This window comes from Eleutherodactylus coqui, chromosome 3, assembly GCF_035609145.1.
Source record: "Eleutherodactylus coqui strain aEleCoq1 chromosome 3, aEleCoq1.hap1, whole genome shotgun sequence".
NCBI classification, from domain to species: Eukaryota; Metazoa; Chordata; class Amphibia; order Anura; family Eleutherodactylidae; genus Eleutherodactylus; species Eleutherodactylus coqui.
This window is the reverse complement of record NC_089839.1, coordinates 35,690,482-35,710,648: the sequence shown is the minus strand read 5'-3', so window position 1 is coordinate 35,710,648 and position 20,167 is coordinate 35,690,482. Positions and strand designations below refer to the sequence as shown.

Below are 20,167 nucleotides of genomic sequence, written 5' to 3'. Positions count from 1 at the left end.
CTCATGTTTAAAGGAGTTATTAAACTTTGCAGAAATTGATACCCCATCTATCTAATATCTGATGGGTGGGGTCAGTCATTCAAAATAGTCCCTATTCAGCTGATTTTCAAGGGACCACTGTGCTCACAGGAGCCTTGCGGTCTTATCAAGGTCTACATCCAAGCATGCTCATACTGAAGAATGCTGTATTATTGGTAGCGGCTTGAGTACTCAAGGCTTGTCTCATTCATTTCAATAGGACAAGTCCGTAGTACTCAGAACAGCTATCAATGATACTGCGTGCTGCAGTATGAGCACAATCGTACTCTGATGTAAACATTAAAGCAAGAATAGTGCCCATACAAGTGCCGTTGCCCCTTCAATCAGTTGATCGGCAGGCATTCCAAGCATCAAATCCTCACCAATCAGATACAGATGACCAGTCAGGAGGATAGGTCATCAATTTTACGAGGCTGGACAACACCTTTAAAGTAGTTGTCTAGTTGTAAATGATCAGAACAGATCATCAATAGTAGATTGGTGAAGGTCTGCTGCATGGGACCCTGACCAATAGGCTGTTCTTTGGGTTGGTGAGTTCATAAACTAAGCAGATTGCTGCAGGCAGCTCTGTTCGCACTGCAGTGTCTAGGCTTGGTATTGCAGGCATTGAAGTGAATTAGAACTTTGCCTGCAATACCAAGCCTGACCACTGCTATGAGAACAGATCTGTCTGCTTCCTGCAGATATCAACTCAGTGCAGGAACACACTGGCCTAGAGAACAGAGGCTCAGAGGGCGTCCCTACCGATTGCCTATCCTGAGGCTAGGCTATCAATAGTTTACAACTGGACAACCCGTTTACCTTTCATTCTCCAGCATACCTACAAAATAACCCCACTTCAATGGTTTTATGTGGATGCATTGTAAATCACAGAACCATAGTTTCAGTTGGGAGTGCTTACACTTTATTGCAACTTCAATACACGTTGCCAATAGAAGAGGCACCTAAAATTACTATACATTTGTACATAAACTAAATAGTCACCAAACTTGAGATTTGTCAATAAAAAGTAACTTAAGACAAAACAATTTTTTTTTCATATTATGTATTTATATTTACATGGTAAAGCAGTAACTATGTTGATCATACATATTAGAAACAATTAAAAAAGTTAACTAAAAATGTACATCATTACACTTGTATGTATAGGTTTTTGTTTTGTTTTTTTTTCTTTTTTGTTTTTTGCTCTTTTTTTTGTTGGTTTTTCTTACACAGAGGTAAAAAGGCATATAAAATTACTACAACAGGTTTTACTTTTTTTTTTAGTATACAGATACATAGTGAATATACTTTAGGCACTTTCATTTGTTAATGTAAGCAATAGCTGGAGGAGGAAAAAAAAAAAAATCAAAAACATACACCCCCCTTAAAAAAAAAAGTATGTTCAAGACACTAACTGTGAACGAAACTGGTTAATCCCTTACCACAGATACAGAGAAATCAAATGGTTCTGAGCAGAGAGAGAAAATGTACTAAAGGGATATTATGATTCAGTGTTCTTTCCGCGGAACAATAAGCAAATGACAAATGAAATCCCACATTAATGATGTAGAACAAGTCCACTCATTGTAATAGATTAATAACAACCTCCCTTCCTCCATCAGCTCACCAGGGGGGTCTGATATCTGTAACCTTTGCCGTACACTAATGAAAATACATTTATTGTGATTCATTCTAGATTTTTCTTTTTCCTTTGGGCAAAATTTGAAGATTTTTTTTTTTTTACCAGAAACAGCACCACACTTTTATTCATGGCCGTGTCTGGTATTACAACTCATTCCTATTCAAGTAAATGGTACTAACCTGCGATATTAGATATAGCAGGTTAGCACCATGGACAAGAGGGGCCTTTTTTAGGGGGGTGTAAAGACCCTTTATTTATGTAGACCCTTTTATTCTAAACCCCTCTAAAGGAACACAAAATGTAAAAAAAATTAATAATCTGCCATAATTATATCGTGCCTTCTTTTCATCCTATTTTGTGTCATATTACAATTGAAACTGGGAAAAGTCTAAATGTAGGTCTGCAGAGCTGAGTCGTGTCCCTCCTGCCTTCTCCTGTATGGCTGCAGCAGAAGCCTCCCCCCACTCCAGGACAAAAAAAAAACTATAAAGCTCCACCCCCTAAACAATCCAGAAGGAGAAAGTGAAATAAATCAGCAGATTATGGTCTGTTCTCTGCAGGATTTCTTTATGACAATTTTAGGACCACGCAGTAAATGTTGCAGCTTTAAGGCAACTGTACTTCTAGTTTACCGTTTTCGTTGATTTCTAGGTTTAGTGTCCCCAATAAATGCCCTTTGACGCTTCATATTTCCATATAATTAAGTAACCGTACATACATGGCTTTAAATTTGCATGTTTTATAACTCATTCATCTGCTGCAATGCCCACAATATGCAGGAGTCGGAGCTCGAATTCAAGAACTTTTTTTTTTCCTGCTTGTTCATAGTCTTACGGGGTTTTGACTGTATTTTGGCCGTGCTTATAGACGTGTCCCGGCCAGACCTGTGGGCCTCCCGATCAGAACCCCGAGCACCATAGGACTCCATGATGCTCGGAGTTTGAGTCAAGAGACCAACAGTCAGGCCTGAACACATCAATACCATGCAATAGACAGCCTTGCACTAGAGCTCCGTTAAACTGCTAGTGTTGCCTATTGGCAAGTTGTTGACTGATTCGATTAGTAACCAGCAACATTGAGAACATTGGCTATAATTCATGATCAGTTTGAGAATTTATACATGTATTTACAAAATGACTTTTTTTAATATATATTTAATCTTGATATGACCTGTAAAAATATTTTAAGGCAGAACTTCAATATCAATCTAAGCTGGTCGTGCCGAGATTAATTATTTGGATGGCCATAGCGATTGTCCAAATAGCTGCTATAGCCACAAGGGATTTAGAAACAAAGAGTACTCCAGTGGGGTCTACTACTCAAAAAGAGCACCTCCTTTACTTTCCCCTTTGGAGGAATAGAGATTTGCTATTGAAGTATTACAATGAGTGGAATTCTTAAGCTAAGCCAAGAATAGGCAACCAGTGACTGGATGGGCCCGATAGCAGACCGTAATACGACAATAACCGTAGTGCAAAAAAGTGGCCTACCCTTCTGGTAGGCCTTGTGAAACCATCACTGCCACATGATCAACACAGCTTCTCTTACACTGTACATAAAAGGACATACCACCAGGCATACTGAAATACGAGGAAGGTGCATAAACCCAACCCACTTAGTGTTGTCCAAGCTCAATTAAGGAGTTTATACGAGAGCGAGAAAGTTATTTTTTTCTTCTTCACTCAGAAACAGCCCCACTCTTGTCCATTGATGGTCTCGTAATACCAGCTCATGCACAACAGCAACATTGTTTCTAGAAAAGAAGAACATCCTTTAATCTCATATGACCCCAGTTCCCATTGGGTAGCCAAAAAAAGAATAAAAAGTTTCCTTAGTTCAGGAACTCCTCACATATAGTGTATTTGAAGCCAAGATGTACAATAACCAGAAGATATATTGACAATAAGTGATCTTTGTCAGGCATGGTCCATCTTACATACACCAAAACCGTTCCCGGGAGAACACAAGCAGCACATTTGTATCTTAAGATGGAATTACAAAGCTGATCATTTTGGCAGTGAAGGTGTTAAGTAGGACCCGTCAAGCTCTGCTGACATGTCCCTTTTAGAAAATACTTGTATTCCCAATTTCGCATTATTTTTTCCCCAAAGCAATCTTCTGCCGTTCCTTAGCTATTTCTCCTGGAAATCTTTAAATACTCGGTGTTACAAAACGCACTTGTCGAAGATACATGTCCCTTCACACCCTCCTCAGGTTGTGTAGAGAGCCGCATCCAATAGGAGAATGGTGAAGCCCAGTTGTCAACTTATTGATGGATTTTAGGAGGAGGAACAACAAGAGGACAGCTCTGGAATTGCAATTTTACGAGGAAACCCAACATTAACTAAAATAGGTATAAATCAAGAGAGCTGACGGGTCTGGTTTAAAGGTGTTGTCCAGAGAAATGTACTTACCCGAAACCTGTAGTTCTGACACTGGGTCACAAGGTATAAGTTTCCCTCCCCTCTTCTGGGGTCAGTAATGTCATTGCAGGGAGCTGGCTGGCTCATTTCATTAACTAAACCAGTAAGCATTCGACAAGGACGTTACGGCCCCAAGGAAGGAGAAGGAATATTTAGACCATGTGAACTGGTGCTAGAAACTGGCTGAAAGTGGATGTGTAAGAATCGCTGAACCTGGACTTGATTCGGGTAAGTATATTCCTCTAGACAACATCTTCAAAGTGAGTCTTGGATAAAGATGGCCGCACCCCTTCTCTGACTACCTGATGCACACTGTGCATTAACATGCATGGGCAATCCAAGACACTGCATGTTGCTCCGACTGGCCGGTGCTGCTCATTCGAGCAGCATTGGCCAATCAGAGCATAGTGTCTTAGCTCTGGCCAATCAGAGCATAGGGTCTTAGCACTGGCCAATCAGAGCATAGGGTCTTAGCACTGGCCAATCAGAGCACAGGGTCTTAGACTAATGATGCCTACTCAAGCACAGTGTGCATCAGGTAGTCAAAGAAGCGTTGTGTCCATTTTTGTCGAAGACCAAGGAGTTGCTTTAAGCTCCAAGTAGGCAACATATGAGCCATGTTAGGTAATGGAGTTCAGCTGGAGTCACACGCTACCTGACCTTAGAGTAAAGGTTCATACGAAACTAAGAAACCCTTCCTATTAAAAGGGTCCTGTAATTAATCGGAAAACAAAGCTACAGACTGCGTTGAGTAATGAATGGACTAAATGGACTCTTCTATAGATCTTTCTAATGGGAAATCATAATTCAAATCAAATCTACTTGGCATAAACAAAAATCTCTTTAAGACTAATGTCAATGTGCAATCAGAGGATGGGGAAAGGCATGCACCTGCTGGCAATTTACTGCAAAGAGAAGTTTATGGCAGGAACAGAAACGCCAACTTTAGGAAGCCAGTCCCCAGCTGCCTCGTAATATTCAGATTGTACTATGCTAGTAAGCTAGAGCCGTCTCAAGATATATATATTTATATATATTTATAGGTATATTTATACTTTCAAGATACAAAAATTATTTGGCTAATCTTGCAATATAATTTTGTTTAATAAAAAAGTAACTTTTCCACTTCTTTCACTGTCTCCATTATATACAGGCCTCAAAAGAAAACCGACAGACATGTATTAAAATCAGTACAACAACATTAGTCTATATGTGCCAAGGCTACAAGTTATCATTGTTCTCATCCTAAAAGTGCAGCCCCTATGGACAGTAGTACTTGCAGATACATTGTACACAGTTGGCCGTTACTACAGGGTCCAGTGAGTTGTCAGGACCTCCTGCTATTTCTAATTCCTTCATGGCTGGCTCGCCATCAACGCCTTTCATTCTGTACATCGTGAATTTGCTGCACTAAAGAAATCCAGCACAACGTTTCAAAGGAGCAAAAGACAAAGTCGGCAGATTATAAAAGTGCTGCTTAGGAAATCGAGCTGCTGAGATCATTCGCATGGATGTATGCAAATGTTTCTGGAGGTTCTCAGAATTGGAGAGGTGTGTAAAAGTAGAGATCGTGCGAGCAGGGATTTTTCGGAACTTCTCATTACTAACCCTATTAAAAGGGACACTACTACACTACAGTCAGCTTAAAGGGGTTTTAGGGGTATTTACTATTGATGGCCTATCCTCAGGATAAGTCATTAATAGTTGATAGGCCGATCAGGATCACCACCGATCAACTGATCTTCCAGACAGCTCTTGGTGCAGCCGGGCCGGACCTGGGTTGGGGTCAGAGAGGAAGTGTAATAGAAAGGCTTTGCTCCCACTGATTTCAATGGGAGCATCGCCTTCTGTTACAGTTCCGGCTAGGACCGGAAATATAACAGAAGGCAGCAGGCTGGAGGATGAGATGACAATTGGGGATCCCGAGCAGGGGACCAGTCATCACTAGTAAATGCCCAGAAAGCCCCTCTAAGGCCCTTTGTCAGGAATGAACCTTTGTTCACTTGATCCTCAGGCTGTGTACAAGGTACAACAAGCAGCTGATGAACAAGAAATAGTATAAATGCGGCCAAAATATGCTGGTCTGTGTCCGACCTCAGTCAGATTTGATTTAAGTGTACAAACATTGACTACGTTTAGTGTCCCTTTAAATATAAGACTGTATTAAAGGATGCCTTCAATGTTGCGGGCATTTTCAGGGCAGCTATAGCATGATAAAAGGTATGGTGCCCATAGCCTCTACTGCAAATCTCCAATGCCAATAGTCTTATGTACACCGTTGCACTTTTTAGTTTTTTTTATAGAAATGAAGACTTTTTGTAATGGGTTTTCATAAAAAAAATTGTTTTCTAGGCTTGCATTGTTTTCCAAGGAACTGCAGACTGGAAGACTGAAATCTTAGTAAAGTTTGTCATTCTGAGTAAACTGACCACTCTTGCCCTAGTCTGTTCCCGTGTTGTGAACATGTATTCACTGCTTTCCCATTGAGCCATTACAGAGGGCTGTATGACAGTATCAGGGGAATGGTGGAGATCATGGGACCGAAAGTAGAGAAAGCTGCTACTACTACAGAGGGCTGTATGACAGTGTCGAGGGAATGGTGGAGGAGATCAGAGGACTGAGAGCAGAGAAAAGTACTATTACAGAGGTGGGTATGACCATGCCCGGGGATTGTGAAGATCAGGACAGAGAGCCGAGAAAACTACTATTATAGAGGGCTGTAATTCACTCCGGCTGAATTTTCTGCTCTCATCAGTAATGGGGGAGGAAGGAACTAGCAGCTACTCAGAGAGAGGATGGGACAGCTGTGTAGTGGTTGTGCTACACAGCCTCTGAAAGACGAGAGGGGGAGGAGGGGCTGAGCTTGTGTACATTGATGAAAGACCAGCTGAGCAGTGCTTGGAATGCCCTCGAGTCCAAAACTTGAAAGTAAGAGCCTGCAAACTAAGTTTGAGGTTTTCTAAATGCATATGAAGGAAAACTCAATGCAAAAAAACAAAAACAAAAAACAAACAAACAGGTAAGTGCATCAGTTTTTTTTTCTGCAGGGATTTTTCATGCACAAAGGTTTTCACAGTTGTTAAATTTCAGTGCCGAAGAGAATGCCAGCAACATTGGAGTAAAGCTTCAAACTTTTCAAAACAGCCTACTGGATGAAGCAACATTAGTGTTTGGAACGCTTCTCAAATGTAAAGGCTACATTGTAGTTTTGGTGCAATTTTTTTTAATGCATTTTTCTTACCAAAAACCACATGTGACCATTAAGGAAGAATTATAACGGAAAGGATCATTCCCTCCCCGTTTTTTTTGGACGCATCTTGTGTTTTGGAAATGACGTCAAATCACTGAAAAAACTATTCCAAAACTGCAATGTATAAATGGGGCTTGATGGAAATACCTTAGAGGGGTTATCCAATGACCAACATGGTCTTTCCCCACAGGACTGGTGATAAATCTATACCTTCTCTAGTGATCACTAGAACTGGTGTCCCAAGCCCCCGTACTCAGAAGAGTTTGTTTTCAATCGAGTTGTGGTCACTGAATGGAACCTCCTGTGTGAAAGCACAGGGATGACTGTCGGGAACTTAAAAGGGTGATCCCGTCTCGGCTTTTCATAGTCGAGATGGGAAATCGCTGCCATGGTCAACCGGCTGGGGCCCACAGAAAGAACAAAGCCCCATGAAGTGAATGGGAGCTATGGAAGCGGCGTAGCACAGTGTGCTACACTGTTTCTGTAACTCCCCGAATTATGGATGAGTGTAGTGTGCTGTGCTACATTGTTTCCGTAGCTCCCATTCACATTAGAGAAAGCTATGGAAACCGCACTTGGCTCTTTCCAACAGGTAGTTGGAGCAGAACGCTTGGTTTTCCCTTCTCGGTCATGAAAACAAAGATAGGAATACCCTTTTACGTGCCCGACAACCATCCCAAGTATTACTGGTAATGAACTCCAGCTCGGCATTAGTAGCCTCTAACATTCCTGCTGGAGGTCTAGCTAGGGTATTGTGCCGGTGGGATGTAGAATAGTAGTTGGAATGCTGCGCTGTCGTCTATATGGGATCAAATAGCACCCTGCATTTTATGGGAGGTGCGGATGGCTTCTACATTTTTGCATCATTTTTGTAGGTCGAGGGAAGAAGTTGAGGCGTGATCTAATCACTTAAGAGATTTTATTGTAATGGCCACCCTATGCTAGGCCATTGCAGAATACTTTTGTATTCACTCCATTGTCGGACTGCTTATCTTATAGCAAAATCTTGCAACCCACATCAGGCACTTAGCGTGTCAAATTGAAGGAACTTCTGTTCTCCATAACCAATACATATGAAATTCCCGGTTCTGTCTAAAGAGGAATTGAGGCTTCAACCAAAATTGGGCAACGAGGTAACAAAAACAAACCTTATTTGTCAATTTAGTGCAGTCAATAATGGGCTCGATGGAATAGAATATCGAGCTCAGATTTCCTTTCCTAAAACAGGTAAGAGCACCAAAATGAAGGCTACTATTGGAAGGTCATCTTGCACCAACCGGTTCTGGCCAAGTGCAGAGGAAAACCGCAATCAAATTGCAGTATGTTACGGGATGGTGGGGCTTTTGTTAAAAAAATGTCATTCTGGCACTTTCCTTTAAAGAGGACCGGTCAACAACCGTAAGCTTAATTAATGTATGGCGTTTATAATTTAGTTCGGGGAAGACTCTTTTCATATCCTTTCGGTTTCCGGTTTCTGCGTCATCCCCCAGTAAGTAGAAGGGCGTGTGAAAAGAAGCTCCTTGAACCCACGTCCTCCTAAACTAAAAGTACCACAACTTAGAGTTGGGGACGGGTTCCCCTTAAAGTGCACCTCCAGATCAAGACGGTATTGTTTGGTGTCCATGGGCCGAGACTCCCATCGATCACTACAAAGAAAGTCTACTTGGCTCACAGGTCGGAGATTTCTGTATCTCCAATCTATGCCGATGGCAGCCCAGCTGTGCCGTTGAACTAGAAATTAGGGTGGCCCTTGCCCATCATTCATCAGTGAGGCGTAGGTAGACCATAAACCACCCTAGCACTTATTATTGTAGACTGAAAGTCCTGTCCACCTTGGTGAGAACATTTAACATGAAGACACAAAAGGCCTCATTTATCCAAACTGTCTAAAAGAAATTGGTCTTCCTTTTAGACAGTTTTGATAAATCAGGTCCAAAGCCTTTCACCTTTGACCAACTACTCTGTTATCTATACTAGTCCCGTAATGGCGATACAGCAGAGCGCTCCGTACATCCAGACTACGCTCCTTTCATTACTAAGCCTTTGTCAGGGTTCTGGCCGCCATGCAACCTAAGGCAGATTATAAAAGTGCTATACGGCGCTACAATGTGGTGCCAAAGAGCCATAGAGAACCCTAAAAAAGCTGGGAAAAAAACCTCTTAGTATAAAATCCTGCGGTAAAAACCCAGGAAACAGTGCAAAGCAAATCTGCTGTATTTGTTGTATGCTGGACCGTTATCATATGGCGATTATTTACAAGTTAGTGTCTTAAACTACAATTAGCTTGTCTAGTATAGAAAGTGGGACCTAATAGGAGAATACTCCAATAACATAGACTGGCTATTACAAAAAGGCACCTTGTGCCGTCTACACCTCGCTGCGGTGTATTATATAATAGAGTGAAAAAGCGTTAGAATGACAGAAGGAGGGATGTACCAAAATGGTGCAAAGGGAAACCGGAGTCATTGTTCATAGCTTTAAAGGGGTTCTCCGGGCAAAAATTATTGATGACCTATCCAAAGAATAGGTCATCAGTAGTTGGTCACTGAGAACCTGCCACTCAGGATCCCCGGCAATGAGCCGATCGCCTGGTCCAATTTTAGTGCATCGGGTATGACATGCGTCATATGGGGACGGGAGAGGAAATGGCCTAGATGGATTCACTCCCGTTGAAATTAGTGGGAGCTGAGGCCGATAGTAGACTTCCGTGGCCGTTCCCAGTGTCAGAGGTGGAAGCGCCAGACGTGTAATCACCGCTTCAGCTCCCATTGATTCCAATTGGAGTGAAGCCACCCAGGCCTCCCATGTCCTCTATGACACATGCTCTGTCTACTGCACTGAGAGCAGGTCAGGGGAATCGGGGAAATGCCAGGAATCTCGAGCGTCGGGTCTCCAGTGATTAACCATTGACGCCGATCCTAAGGTTCGATCATCAATAGTTTTTGCCCGGAAAACCCTTTCAATTTATCCAACGCGTTGACCTGATCGGCTGGTAGGCGTCACCAGCCCTTTGCACTACTTTCATCAATCTTCCGCCCCCACAGTCTAAGAGGTGTGGGGTGTGACTTTTTTTTATCCAAAATAATTGCAAAAGGGGGATCAGTGAGAAAGTAAAATTCCAGATTCTAGAGAAATGTTGAGAAAGGTCTAAAGCTCTTACAGAGAGTTGATAGAAGTACATTTTTTACATATAGAACTGTGAACAGTAACTCATTCTCTTAATATAAGTTTGGCTACACCAGATTAAGTTATTCCTTAAAGTCGTTGTCCGTTTGTAAACTAATAATGGCATATCATTAGGACAGGCCATCAGTAGTAGATTTGTGGGAGTCCGCCACCTGGGTTCTTTGTTGATCAGCCGTTTGTCGGGCCAGTGCGTTTATGCACAGAGTTACCTTCTACAGTAGGCAGACAGCTCTGTTCTTACTACAGTGGCCAAGCTTGGTATTACAGGCAAAGTTTGTTCACATTCATTTCAACTGGATCGTTGCCTGCAATACCAAGGCAGACCACTGCAGTGGGAACAGAGCATAAGCGGACTACTGAACAGCTAAATCGGTGGATCCTGGGCCATAAACCCCTGCTGATGTACTACTGGATGCCTATGCTGCAGATAGGCCATCAATAGTTTACAACCCCTTTAATTCTGGTCCATCTCATGAGAAAGGGGGGAGGATGGGCAGGAAAAAAAAAATCTATTACACAAAAACAGCAGAATACATGTTTTATCTACAATAGCTTTTTCGTAAATGCAGCTGCCGTTTTAACTTTCTGCAAGATAACATACTACTTTATTGAAATTGTAGTGTTTGGTGGGAGGGGCAGAGAAAGAAATGTAGACACTCATACAAACACAGACAGACTAGAAACAAATGGGAAGAGAGGAAAAAAATTTTTGAAGAAAAATTGTTAATTTGCTAAGAAAAATAATTAAGATTTTTCATTTCCCTTTCCAAAAGGAATCCAACTTTTTCTCGACTCCCTATGCAGTTGCCATGATTGTAAGGCTTCATATAACGACATGATCAGTAGCCAAAATCCAATTAAAGGGTATGAGCAAATTAGGAGTGTTTTAGGTTCTTCCGATGCATCCCATATAAATTAAGAAAAATCTGGTGTACATCGAATTAAAAAAAGTAGGAAAAATGAAAAGTAGGGAGAAAAAAAAAAGGAAATGGTAATGGACATCAAATACTACATATGCATAAATAAACCGGATTTGGCATAATCGAGAAATATCAATACTGCATGACGGTACTCTGGTCATCCTAGGTTATAAGCACAGAATACCTTGCTTGCAGATTATAAAATACTCATTAGTTCAACATTAACCATTTGCCTTCCAGGGCTCTACAATCCTCCCCTCCCCTTTTTGCATATGGCACTTGCATACCATATCTCTGGAAGTGCCGAGACTATATACAGGTGACGTTACACTGACAGAATCAACATGTCCACATCCCATTCACACAGCTTAACTCTGTTTAAATGCCTTGCTACGTGTTTAGTAATGCGGCTTTCCAAGCTGAAAGCGAGTTCGCTAGGAACCTCCAACTGAAATGCTTGTGGCTCGGTGCGGCCGGCTTTGAAGCTCGGGCTCCCCCGGCACCCAAGTGGTTGGGAGTGTTTGACGCCAGAATGCTTCCTAGCAAACAGTTAACAGAAACACATGGTAGAAAGTCCCGGCCTTGTACTCCATCACCCCACCGCTTTGTGTTTGCCACCACAGCACCCGCACATGACACCACAGGTATAGCAAGCTCGTAGTGGGAGGTAACAGCACATGCCAGGAGCAATGATTGACAAAGGGACGAGCAGCATCCACCGGAGGCAAAACTTTTCATCACTGGTATCACATGAACAAGCGTCGGTGTAGTCTCCTTCCGAGTCAGACATGCAGTGGTAAAGGACACAGTCTGCAAATCCCATGCAGCTGACCCGGCGGATGCAGTTTCGGACCGAGTCTGGAGCATCCTGACATTTGCCCCGGCCGTTCTCGTCATGGTTAAACATGTCTCTGCAATATACACATCTTGACCTTTCGCCATCTTTTCTCCTGGGCTTACATCGGCTGGGCTGTGTATTTATAACGGGGCCCTTAAGGTCCTTGCACGTGCCGAAGTCTGTATGGTCTACGTAAGGATAGTTGTAGTCGTGTTTGGAGGATTGGTTTTTGGCAAACTGAACGTATGAGTCCGCGTTCTCGGTTTCCAAGTGTTTGCGTTGGACTGGTGCCTGGCGGTAATCCTCATAACCGGTGAGCCAGTTTCTTTCTCTTGGGTTGATGCGGACAATCTCGTCGTCGTCATCTGGAAAGCTGACGTGTCGAGGTGGCCTAGGTAATGACTAAAAAGAGAGAGATCTTTGTCAGGGAATGTATGGGTTTGGAGAAGAACAGTCCTTGAAGAAAACCCCTTCAGGTGTGATCGTCGATCCTCAGCTTTTTTTTGGCAACTGAAGACGGGCTCCTAGAAGTCTGAGTCCGCTTTAGCTGCCAAGAAGAGCTGGAGGAATGATAATCACACACTGGGGCGAGAGCTTCAGCCCCTTTTGTTTCGGTGATCAGTGGGAGCTGGAGGTATCGGGAGGGGGGTGGGGTAGGAGGTGGTCGTCGGGAGGGGGGGGGGGGTAGGAGGTGGTCGTCGGGAGGGGGAGGGGGTAGGAGGTGGTCGTCGGGTGGGGGGTGGGGTAGGGAGGTGGTCGTCGGGAGGGGGGTGGGGTAGGAGGTGGTCGTCGGGAGGGGGGGTGGGGTAGGAGGTGGTCGTCGGGAGGGGGAGGGGGGTAGGAGGTGGTCGTCGGGAGGGGGAGGGGGTAGGAGGTGGTCGTCGGGAGGGGGTAGGAGGTGGTCGTCGGGAGGGGGGAGGGGGTGGTCGTCGGGAGGGGGGTGGAGGGGGTGGTCGTCGGGAGGGGGTGGTCGTCGGGAGGGGGTGGAGGGGGTGGTCGTCGGGAGGGGGTGGAGGGGGTGGTCGTCGGGAGGGGGTGGAGGGGGTGGTCGTCGGGAGGGGGGGAGGTGGTGGTCGTCGGGAGGGGGGGAGGTGGTGGTCGTCGGGAGGGGGGGGAGGTGGTGGTCGTCGGGAGGGGGGGAGGTCGTGGTCGTCGGGAGGGGGGGAGGGGGTGGTCGGGGTGTCGTCGGGAGGGGGAGGGGGTGTCGTCGGGAGGGGGGTGTCGTCGGGAGGGGGGAGGGGGGTGTCGTCGGGAGGGGGAGGGGGGTGTCGTCGGGAGGGGGAGGGGGTGTCGTCGGGAGGGGGGAGGGGGTGTCGTCGGGAGGGGGAGGGGGGTGTCGTCGGGAGGGGGAGGTGGTGTCATCGGGAGGGGGAGGGGTAGGAGGTGTCGTCGGGAGGGGGAGGTGGTGTCATCGGGAGGGGTAGGAGGTGTCGTCGGGAGGGGTTCTTAGCACCCATATTCCCCTGATCAAAACTTTTGACATGACAAGTTTTGTAAAAGTAATAAAGGAGGGGAAAAACATTGACCGCCAAATGTGGTTGAAGCGGGTATTTGTTATTTAAAAATCATCTCAGATATCATTGAAATATCAGATCACTTTTAACATAATCCCGTCTATCAATGAATTCAGGGCCTTGTAACTTGTGGCCAAAAGTTTTGAGACTAACAAAACTTGGTTTTCACAAAGTTTGCAGCTTCAGCATGTTTAGATCTTCTAGTCAAGAGGTTTCTATGGTTACTAAAACACAATTTGAAGCATCTCATACGTTTTTAAACTTTTGACAAATACATCTTGTTTAGGCAAAGACTCAAGATTTACAGTGTTGACTCTTATTTTCCGAGGTTTCTACAATTTGTCCTGGCATGCTGGATATCAACTTTTGGGTGAAAGCCTAAGTGAGAAAAACACATTCTTGCCTAATCAGTGCATTGAAATTATCACAATTTCTGTTTTTCTTTGTTTAGCCACTTTTTAAAGACTGGCCACAGGGAGTCCCCTGGCCATGGACCCAAAATTTCAAAGTTTGGTTTACGGAGCCACTTCGCTATCACCTTTTCCTTGTGACACAATGCTCCATCATGCTGGAAAAGCATTGTTCATCGAATTGCTCCTGGATAGTTGGGAGACAGAAGGCTGTAAGAAGGAAAGATCAGACTACACTGGGTTAGTTTGTAGTCTGTTACCGGGCAGACTAAGGCCTCACGCACACAGGCGGATTTGATTTGTGGAATAAGCAAAATCGGACGTGTGCGGGAGATCCGTTGTTCAAGTCACGCATAGGAAAGCGTGAAGCGTCCTCAGCTCTACGCACACATGCAGTTTTGATTTGCGGATTCCACAAGCGGAAAAGAAAATCGCAGCTTGCTCTATTTTAGCACGTATTTCGTGTGGATTGATCCCTATGGAAGTGTTCGATCCGTAATTACATTGCGGATTTGTAGGCGATTCTAATCAGGTTGCTTGTAGACCAAGCAGGGAGGTGGGTGAAGGAAGTGCCCGTTTTTTTTTTTTGTGCGGACAATCCGCTGTGCATCCGTGCGGAAAAACCATTGAATCTGCGATTGTCCGCAAGCATTTAAAATTTATTTTCACAATGAACTGCAGATCTCTAGCACTAAGAATATTTGCAAAGCTGCTTCATTTTAGATGCATTAGACCCCTCAACTATCATCTCTACTCCCCTCCCTTGTACTCTGAGTCCTCGTGGGCAGGGTCTTCTCTCCCTCCCTTATTTATTAAGGGATTTACAAACAGCCTTCTGGAATAAACAGCCCTTTACAATGTAACTGAAGCAACAGAACAAAACTAGTTGCTAAGGTGGACCGATGGCTAGATGTTCGTGACGTCAGTGTACCCGCAGGATTCTATGATTCTATTAAGCGAATACTTACTTGTTCTAGAGGATAGTGTTCAGAGCTGTAGAAATCAATGTGACTCAAAGTGCTGTATCGACAACCTCCGCCCGTCAGAGGAGACGAGATGGTCCGCACTGGTGGCTCCCTCTTCTGTGAGGAGTTGGAGGAGCTATCTGTACCAGTCTGCAAGTAGCAAAAGAGGAAGAAAAAAAAAAAATTACATCAAACGAGGGTACAAATTTTTGAACTGGAAACTTTTCTTAAAGCCGTGCAAATTTGGACAAAGCAGCTTTCAAATGAGCCGCATCTATTGTTGAAAACAGTTGGGTATCTTTTGTAATGGTCAGGCTGTATATATTACAGGCATTAGAAAGTTGCGCCCGAGATTCTCGGACAACACTCGGGGCACCCCGCCCATGTGCAGTCTGATGGACGAGACTTTACGCATTACGTGTCCTTGTCTCATCCGAGAGTTGGTTAAGGACAGGACACGCATCTATTACTCAAACTCAGACTATCGGTACAAATGAAAATTGCATGTGTCAAATAACCCACTCAGATGAATGTGTTCATTTCCCGTGCGAGTTCTCAGAAGTGGACAGAACTCGCACGTCAATATTGCCTGTGCTAATACACCCTCGGGTAGATGTATAGACCTTGAAGGGATTGGCGGTTACTGGACAAACATCCCTTCAATAGGGTTGACTGTATTCAAATAAACTAAGCATTACTTACCCCTCTGCCGTGATCCAGCCCCGCCGTGGTCCCAGTGTTTGTTGTGATGGCTGAAGTCAACGGAAGTCAGGTGACTGCTGCAGCGTCATGTTCTCGAACTCCTGGCATCGTGGCGCTTCGAATTTGAACATGGATGCCAGGAGAACAAGCGGTGACACAGCTTCTGATTGGCTGCAGCAGTCACCCAACTTCCAGTGACTTCAGCTGTTACAGTGAATACCAGGACCACAGTGGGGCTGCAGTGCTGGATCCTGGCGGTGGCAGAAGGGTAAGGAATACTCCCTTTGTTGTTATTTTACTACAGTCAGCCCTATATGAAGGGATGAAGATATTGAGTTCAGCAAAGAACAGTAGCAGGTAAGATATCCAAGGCCATCACAAACGACAAGACAATATGAAAAGAACTAAAAAGTTGTCCACCACCCGATACTGTAAGGTAGTCAAGTACTAATCGGGTATTGAACAGTTTTTGCCAAGCCAGGATCTGTTGGCAAAATGTTGCATTTATAGTCAGACTTTGTTATAGTGTGCTCAACAGGTCAATTGTTTCTGAAGCCACTCCCCGACTACATAAGATACGTGTAGGGGTTACTTATTACTTTGCTGTTGTTCATCATGCCTAAAACAGATCATAAATCAGACCCTTTTGAGGAAACCAAATGGATTGTCCTCTACTGAAGCTCATGGGCCCTGCTCAGTTGGATCAGAACCTACATTTGCGGTATGATGAATTAAGGTAAGGCAAGTCTTGGGGAAAATGCCTAAAAAAGGTATCATTGCCAATGTAAAGAGGTAGACATCCTCTGTAGTGTCTCATATGCTTAGACATAGTCATTAAGGGTCTTATAAACCACAGGCTGAAGACCCATTTTAAGCTGCGAAATGACCATCTAAGATCGTTAATTGCACACATAGTGACCCCCCATTTTAAGCAGGCAGGGCATTTCGGCAATTTTAAAATGAGCGATAATGACTCTCAAGATGCCGGTTATTGAGAACGCAGCCACATTCCAGCATTTATCAATAACAAGGAGAACTAAAGATGGGAAGACATTTGCAGCTTGCAAACCATGAATCACAGCCTGCATTTCCAGAATGCTGTCATTTGTAAGAACATCTGAGGTCCGGGCCACCAGCAGAGACCAGGAGCATCCACCCCTCCCATAATAGTTGTGGTCTTCGTAAACAATGAAGGGTTTTATCTAAAATAACCTGGATGATTTCCTAGGCCGGACCAGAACATAGAAGAAGACAACGTGAGGAAACGTCAAGTTACTTATCCTATTTACAGTTTGTTCTGCGTTACACTAAAAGTGAAAGCTCTGGGTAGCAAGTTGAATGACTGACGCCAATTCTGAGGCTATAAAAGCTCAGCTTGGGTTCATGCGTGGTATTTTTGCCACTTTCTCTTCGCAATTTAAAAAGTACAACTCCCCGGCAGAAAGAGAACAGGACTTAAAGGGGTTGTCCCGCACCGAAGGTTTGTTTTTTTTTTGCATAGGCCCCCCGTTCAGCGCAGGACAAACCCAAGGGATGTGGTGAAATTTAAAAAAATTTTTACTTACCGAATCCCCTCTCTGCATCTTCTTCTTCTTTTCCTCCAAGATGGCCGCCGGGATCTTCACCCACAATGCACCACGGGCTCTGTGCGGGCCATTGCCGATTCCAGCCTCCTGATTGGCTGGAATCGGCACACATGACGGGGCGGAGCTACACGATGACGCGTATAAGGGGGCGGGGCCAGAACGCCGCTCGTGCCCGGACCGACCAGAAGGGAGAAGACCCTTCTGCGCAAGCGCGTCTAATCGGGCGATTAGACGCTGAAATTAGACGGAGCCATGGAGACGGGGACGCCAGCAACGGAGCGGGTAAGTGAATAACTTCTGTATGGCTCATATTTAATGCACAATATATATTACAAAGTGCATTAATATGGCCATACAGAAGTGCTTAACCCCACTTGCTTTCGCGAGACAACCCCTTCAAGACCAGGAAGGAATCTTTACCCCAACATGGGCTAAAGTGGCTGCTGCCTCATTGTTTTATTTTTTGCCTTCTTCTAGATCAACAGCAGGGGGGGGGGGGGGGGGCTTGTTAACAGACTGAACTAGATGGGCATGGTCTCCCTTCAGCCTAACCTATGTTGAGATATTCTGCAATTTGGGCTTTAATTGTATGCAAGTATTCCCCTTGTTATATTTAGACATATATCCAATCTTTGCATGTTTATACTGGGTGAAGCAAAAGTCTAGACACATCCGTTAAACTGTTATATTTTAGAGAAAAATCGACCTCAAATATGTGAAAGTATTAGTTGGAAGTGAGGCTGCATTTTTTTTTGGGGGGGGGGGGCAGGGGAGACATTTTTGGCTGGCAATTCCCTTTTGACTGCAGGGAGCCAGAGATGTGACCAACATGTGACCACTGGAGCCAATCACAGTGCAACTGTGATCAGCTGAAGCTGTCACATGCACCTGGTGTTGGTGATGTCATCAGTCTGCAGTAGGAAGTGACGACCAGCAGGGGATCAGGCACCAGTCCAAAAATAAATGTATAAAAATTATATTATAATATACATATATTATTATATATAAATAAACACCCCCCCCCCCCCCCAGATGATCCCTTGAACATGACATTAGGGCATTTATTGTCCCGGTTGTATAGATATTAAAAGGCTGCTCTTGTGAGAACACATTTTTCCATCTCTGCCTCCCACATTCTGGGTGTTTCCCATGTATACTGCAGTCGCTTCCATGCAGTGCAGCCTCCTGTCTAATGCTCATCCGCCACAATCTTGATGCCAAGATTTCTCCCTGCTCCTCTAACACTGCCATGATGCATCAGCACAGTATCACATGACCATTTAGAGCCAGTACCATCTCTGCCTGCTGGGAGAACACTGCCATTACCTTCTATATTCACCTAAATAAACAAAACATAATTATGCAGACAGATGAGACATCATCTCCGTAATTACAAAAGTGTGACAGAAGCCTCTAATTTTCAACAGTAAGGCAAAGCATACACGGGTGACTTCCAATGATGGAATCTGCTAACTGTGTCCATGGCAAAACATGGGCATTGAAAAGCATGTAAATCCGCTTTTTCACTTACATGTGGATACGAATGGAGTATTCCGCAAGCAAAGGGGGAAAAAAAAAACAAAACGCAAAATGCCCTATTTTGCCATGGATTATTCCACAACCGAAGGCCTCCATGAAAGTCAATGAAGGCTATCCGATCATGGGTGTCTGCGCCATTGTGAAAAATACAAAAACTGAAAATTTTTTTGAAAAAACCTGTACTGTGCGTGATCAATGGCGAGCTGCCGTGGTCATCCACAATGCAGAGACAGGTACAAAGGGTCGCTGGCCTAACTTTGATAGACGTCCCCGCCAACATCCCCCAATAAAGAGCTTCTATAGTTGAGTCCACGTAACATCGCACAGAAATCATAACTGAAAAACTGACTTCTTGAGAGAACATAAAGCCAAGTAATTCCCAGGTGGGCAGAACGAGACCATAAAATCCACCTGAAGAGAAGGACTCGAGGAAGTTTCAGATAGAAAGGAATAACTAACCAAAGTAATACTAGCAAACAGATATACTAGACTACTAGTTACATACTAAATTAAAGAAAAAATAAAATTCACCGAAGCGGCCCTTTTAAAAAAGGTAGACTTTTTTTTTTTTTTTTTTAAAGTTGTTTAAAAAAAAAAAAAAAAAAAAAAATTATTCATAATGAGTTTTAAAAAGTCTATGAAGACAAGCTGCAAATGATTGGTTTCCAGCGGCGCTACACAACTAAGGACTGAACGTCCTTCAGAACGCTATAAAAACAAGTCTGTGGCGACTTCTAAAAGCTCCTCGGCGCAGGCATTTCCCACACTGCAAGCAGAGGTGGTATTTTAAAGGTCTGCCAGTGGTCACTTATAGATGGCTTGAGATCACCACCCTGTATTTTCACTTGAGGCAGACCTTAAAATAGAAAGCAACAGCTGATGCAACTGAAATGCCTAAAATATACTTGTAGGACAATTTTAAACCAGAGGAAATAGTTTTCCTGAACAATGCCAAGTAGAACACAAGATATTTTAACATCCACGGTGCTGTGAACCAGACTGCCAGCTCACTGGCCCGGTGGGAATTACATTACTCACCACCAAGGTCTCTCACTGGAACATAATATCCCTTACTGCACTCCGTTCATACTGTATGTTACCCTCTGTAGGTCGTATTGATGGAAGGTGACCAGGCTTTCTAGAGAAAAGCTGGCCAAAAGTCAACAGGCGA

General features: G+C 44.1%; 1 protein-coding gene across 1 annotated transcript in view; it reads right to left on the bottom strand.

Annotated features, from left to right (window-relative positions):
• Nucleotides 1–920: 920 nt before the first annotated feature.
• Nucleotides 921–20,167, bottom strand: part of SPRED2 (sprouty related EVH1 domain containing 2) — an 81,433-nt gene continuing 62,186 nt past the window's right edge. The window contains exons 5-6 of the mRNA XM_066595479.1: nt 15,173–15,319; nt 921–12,682 (exon numbers count right to left, since the gene is read on the bottom strand). Of these exons, the coding sequence (XP_066451576.1) occupies nt 12,035–12,682; nt 15,173–15,319 (795 nt within the window). The 3' untranslated portion in view covers nt 921–12,034. The remainder of the gene's footprint in view (nt 12,683–15,172; nt 15,320–20,167) is intronic.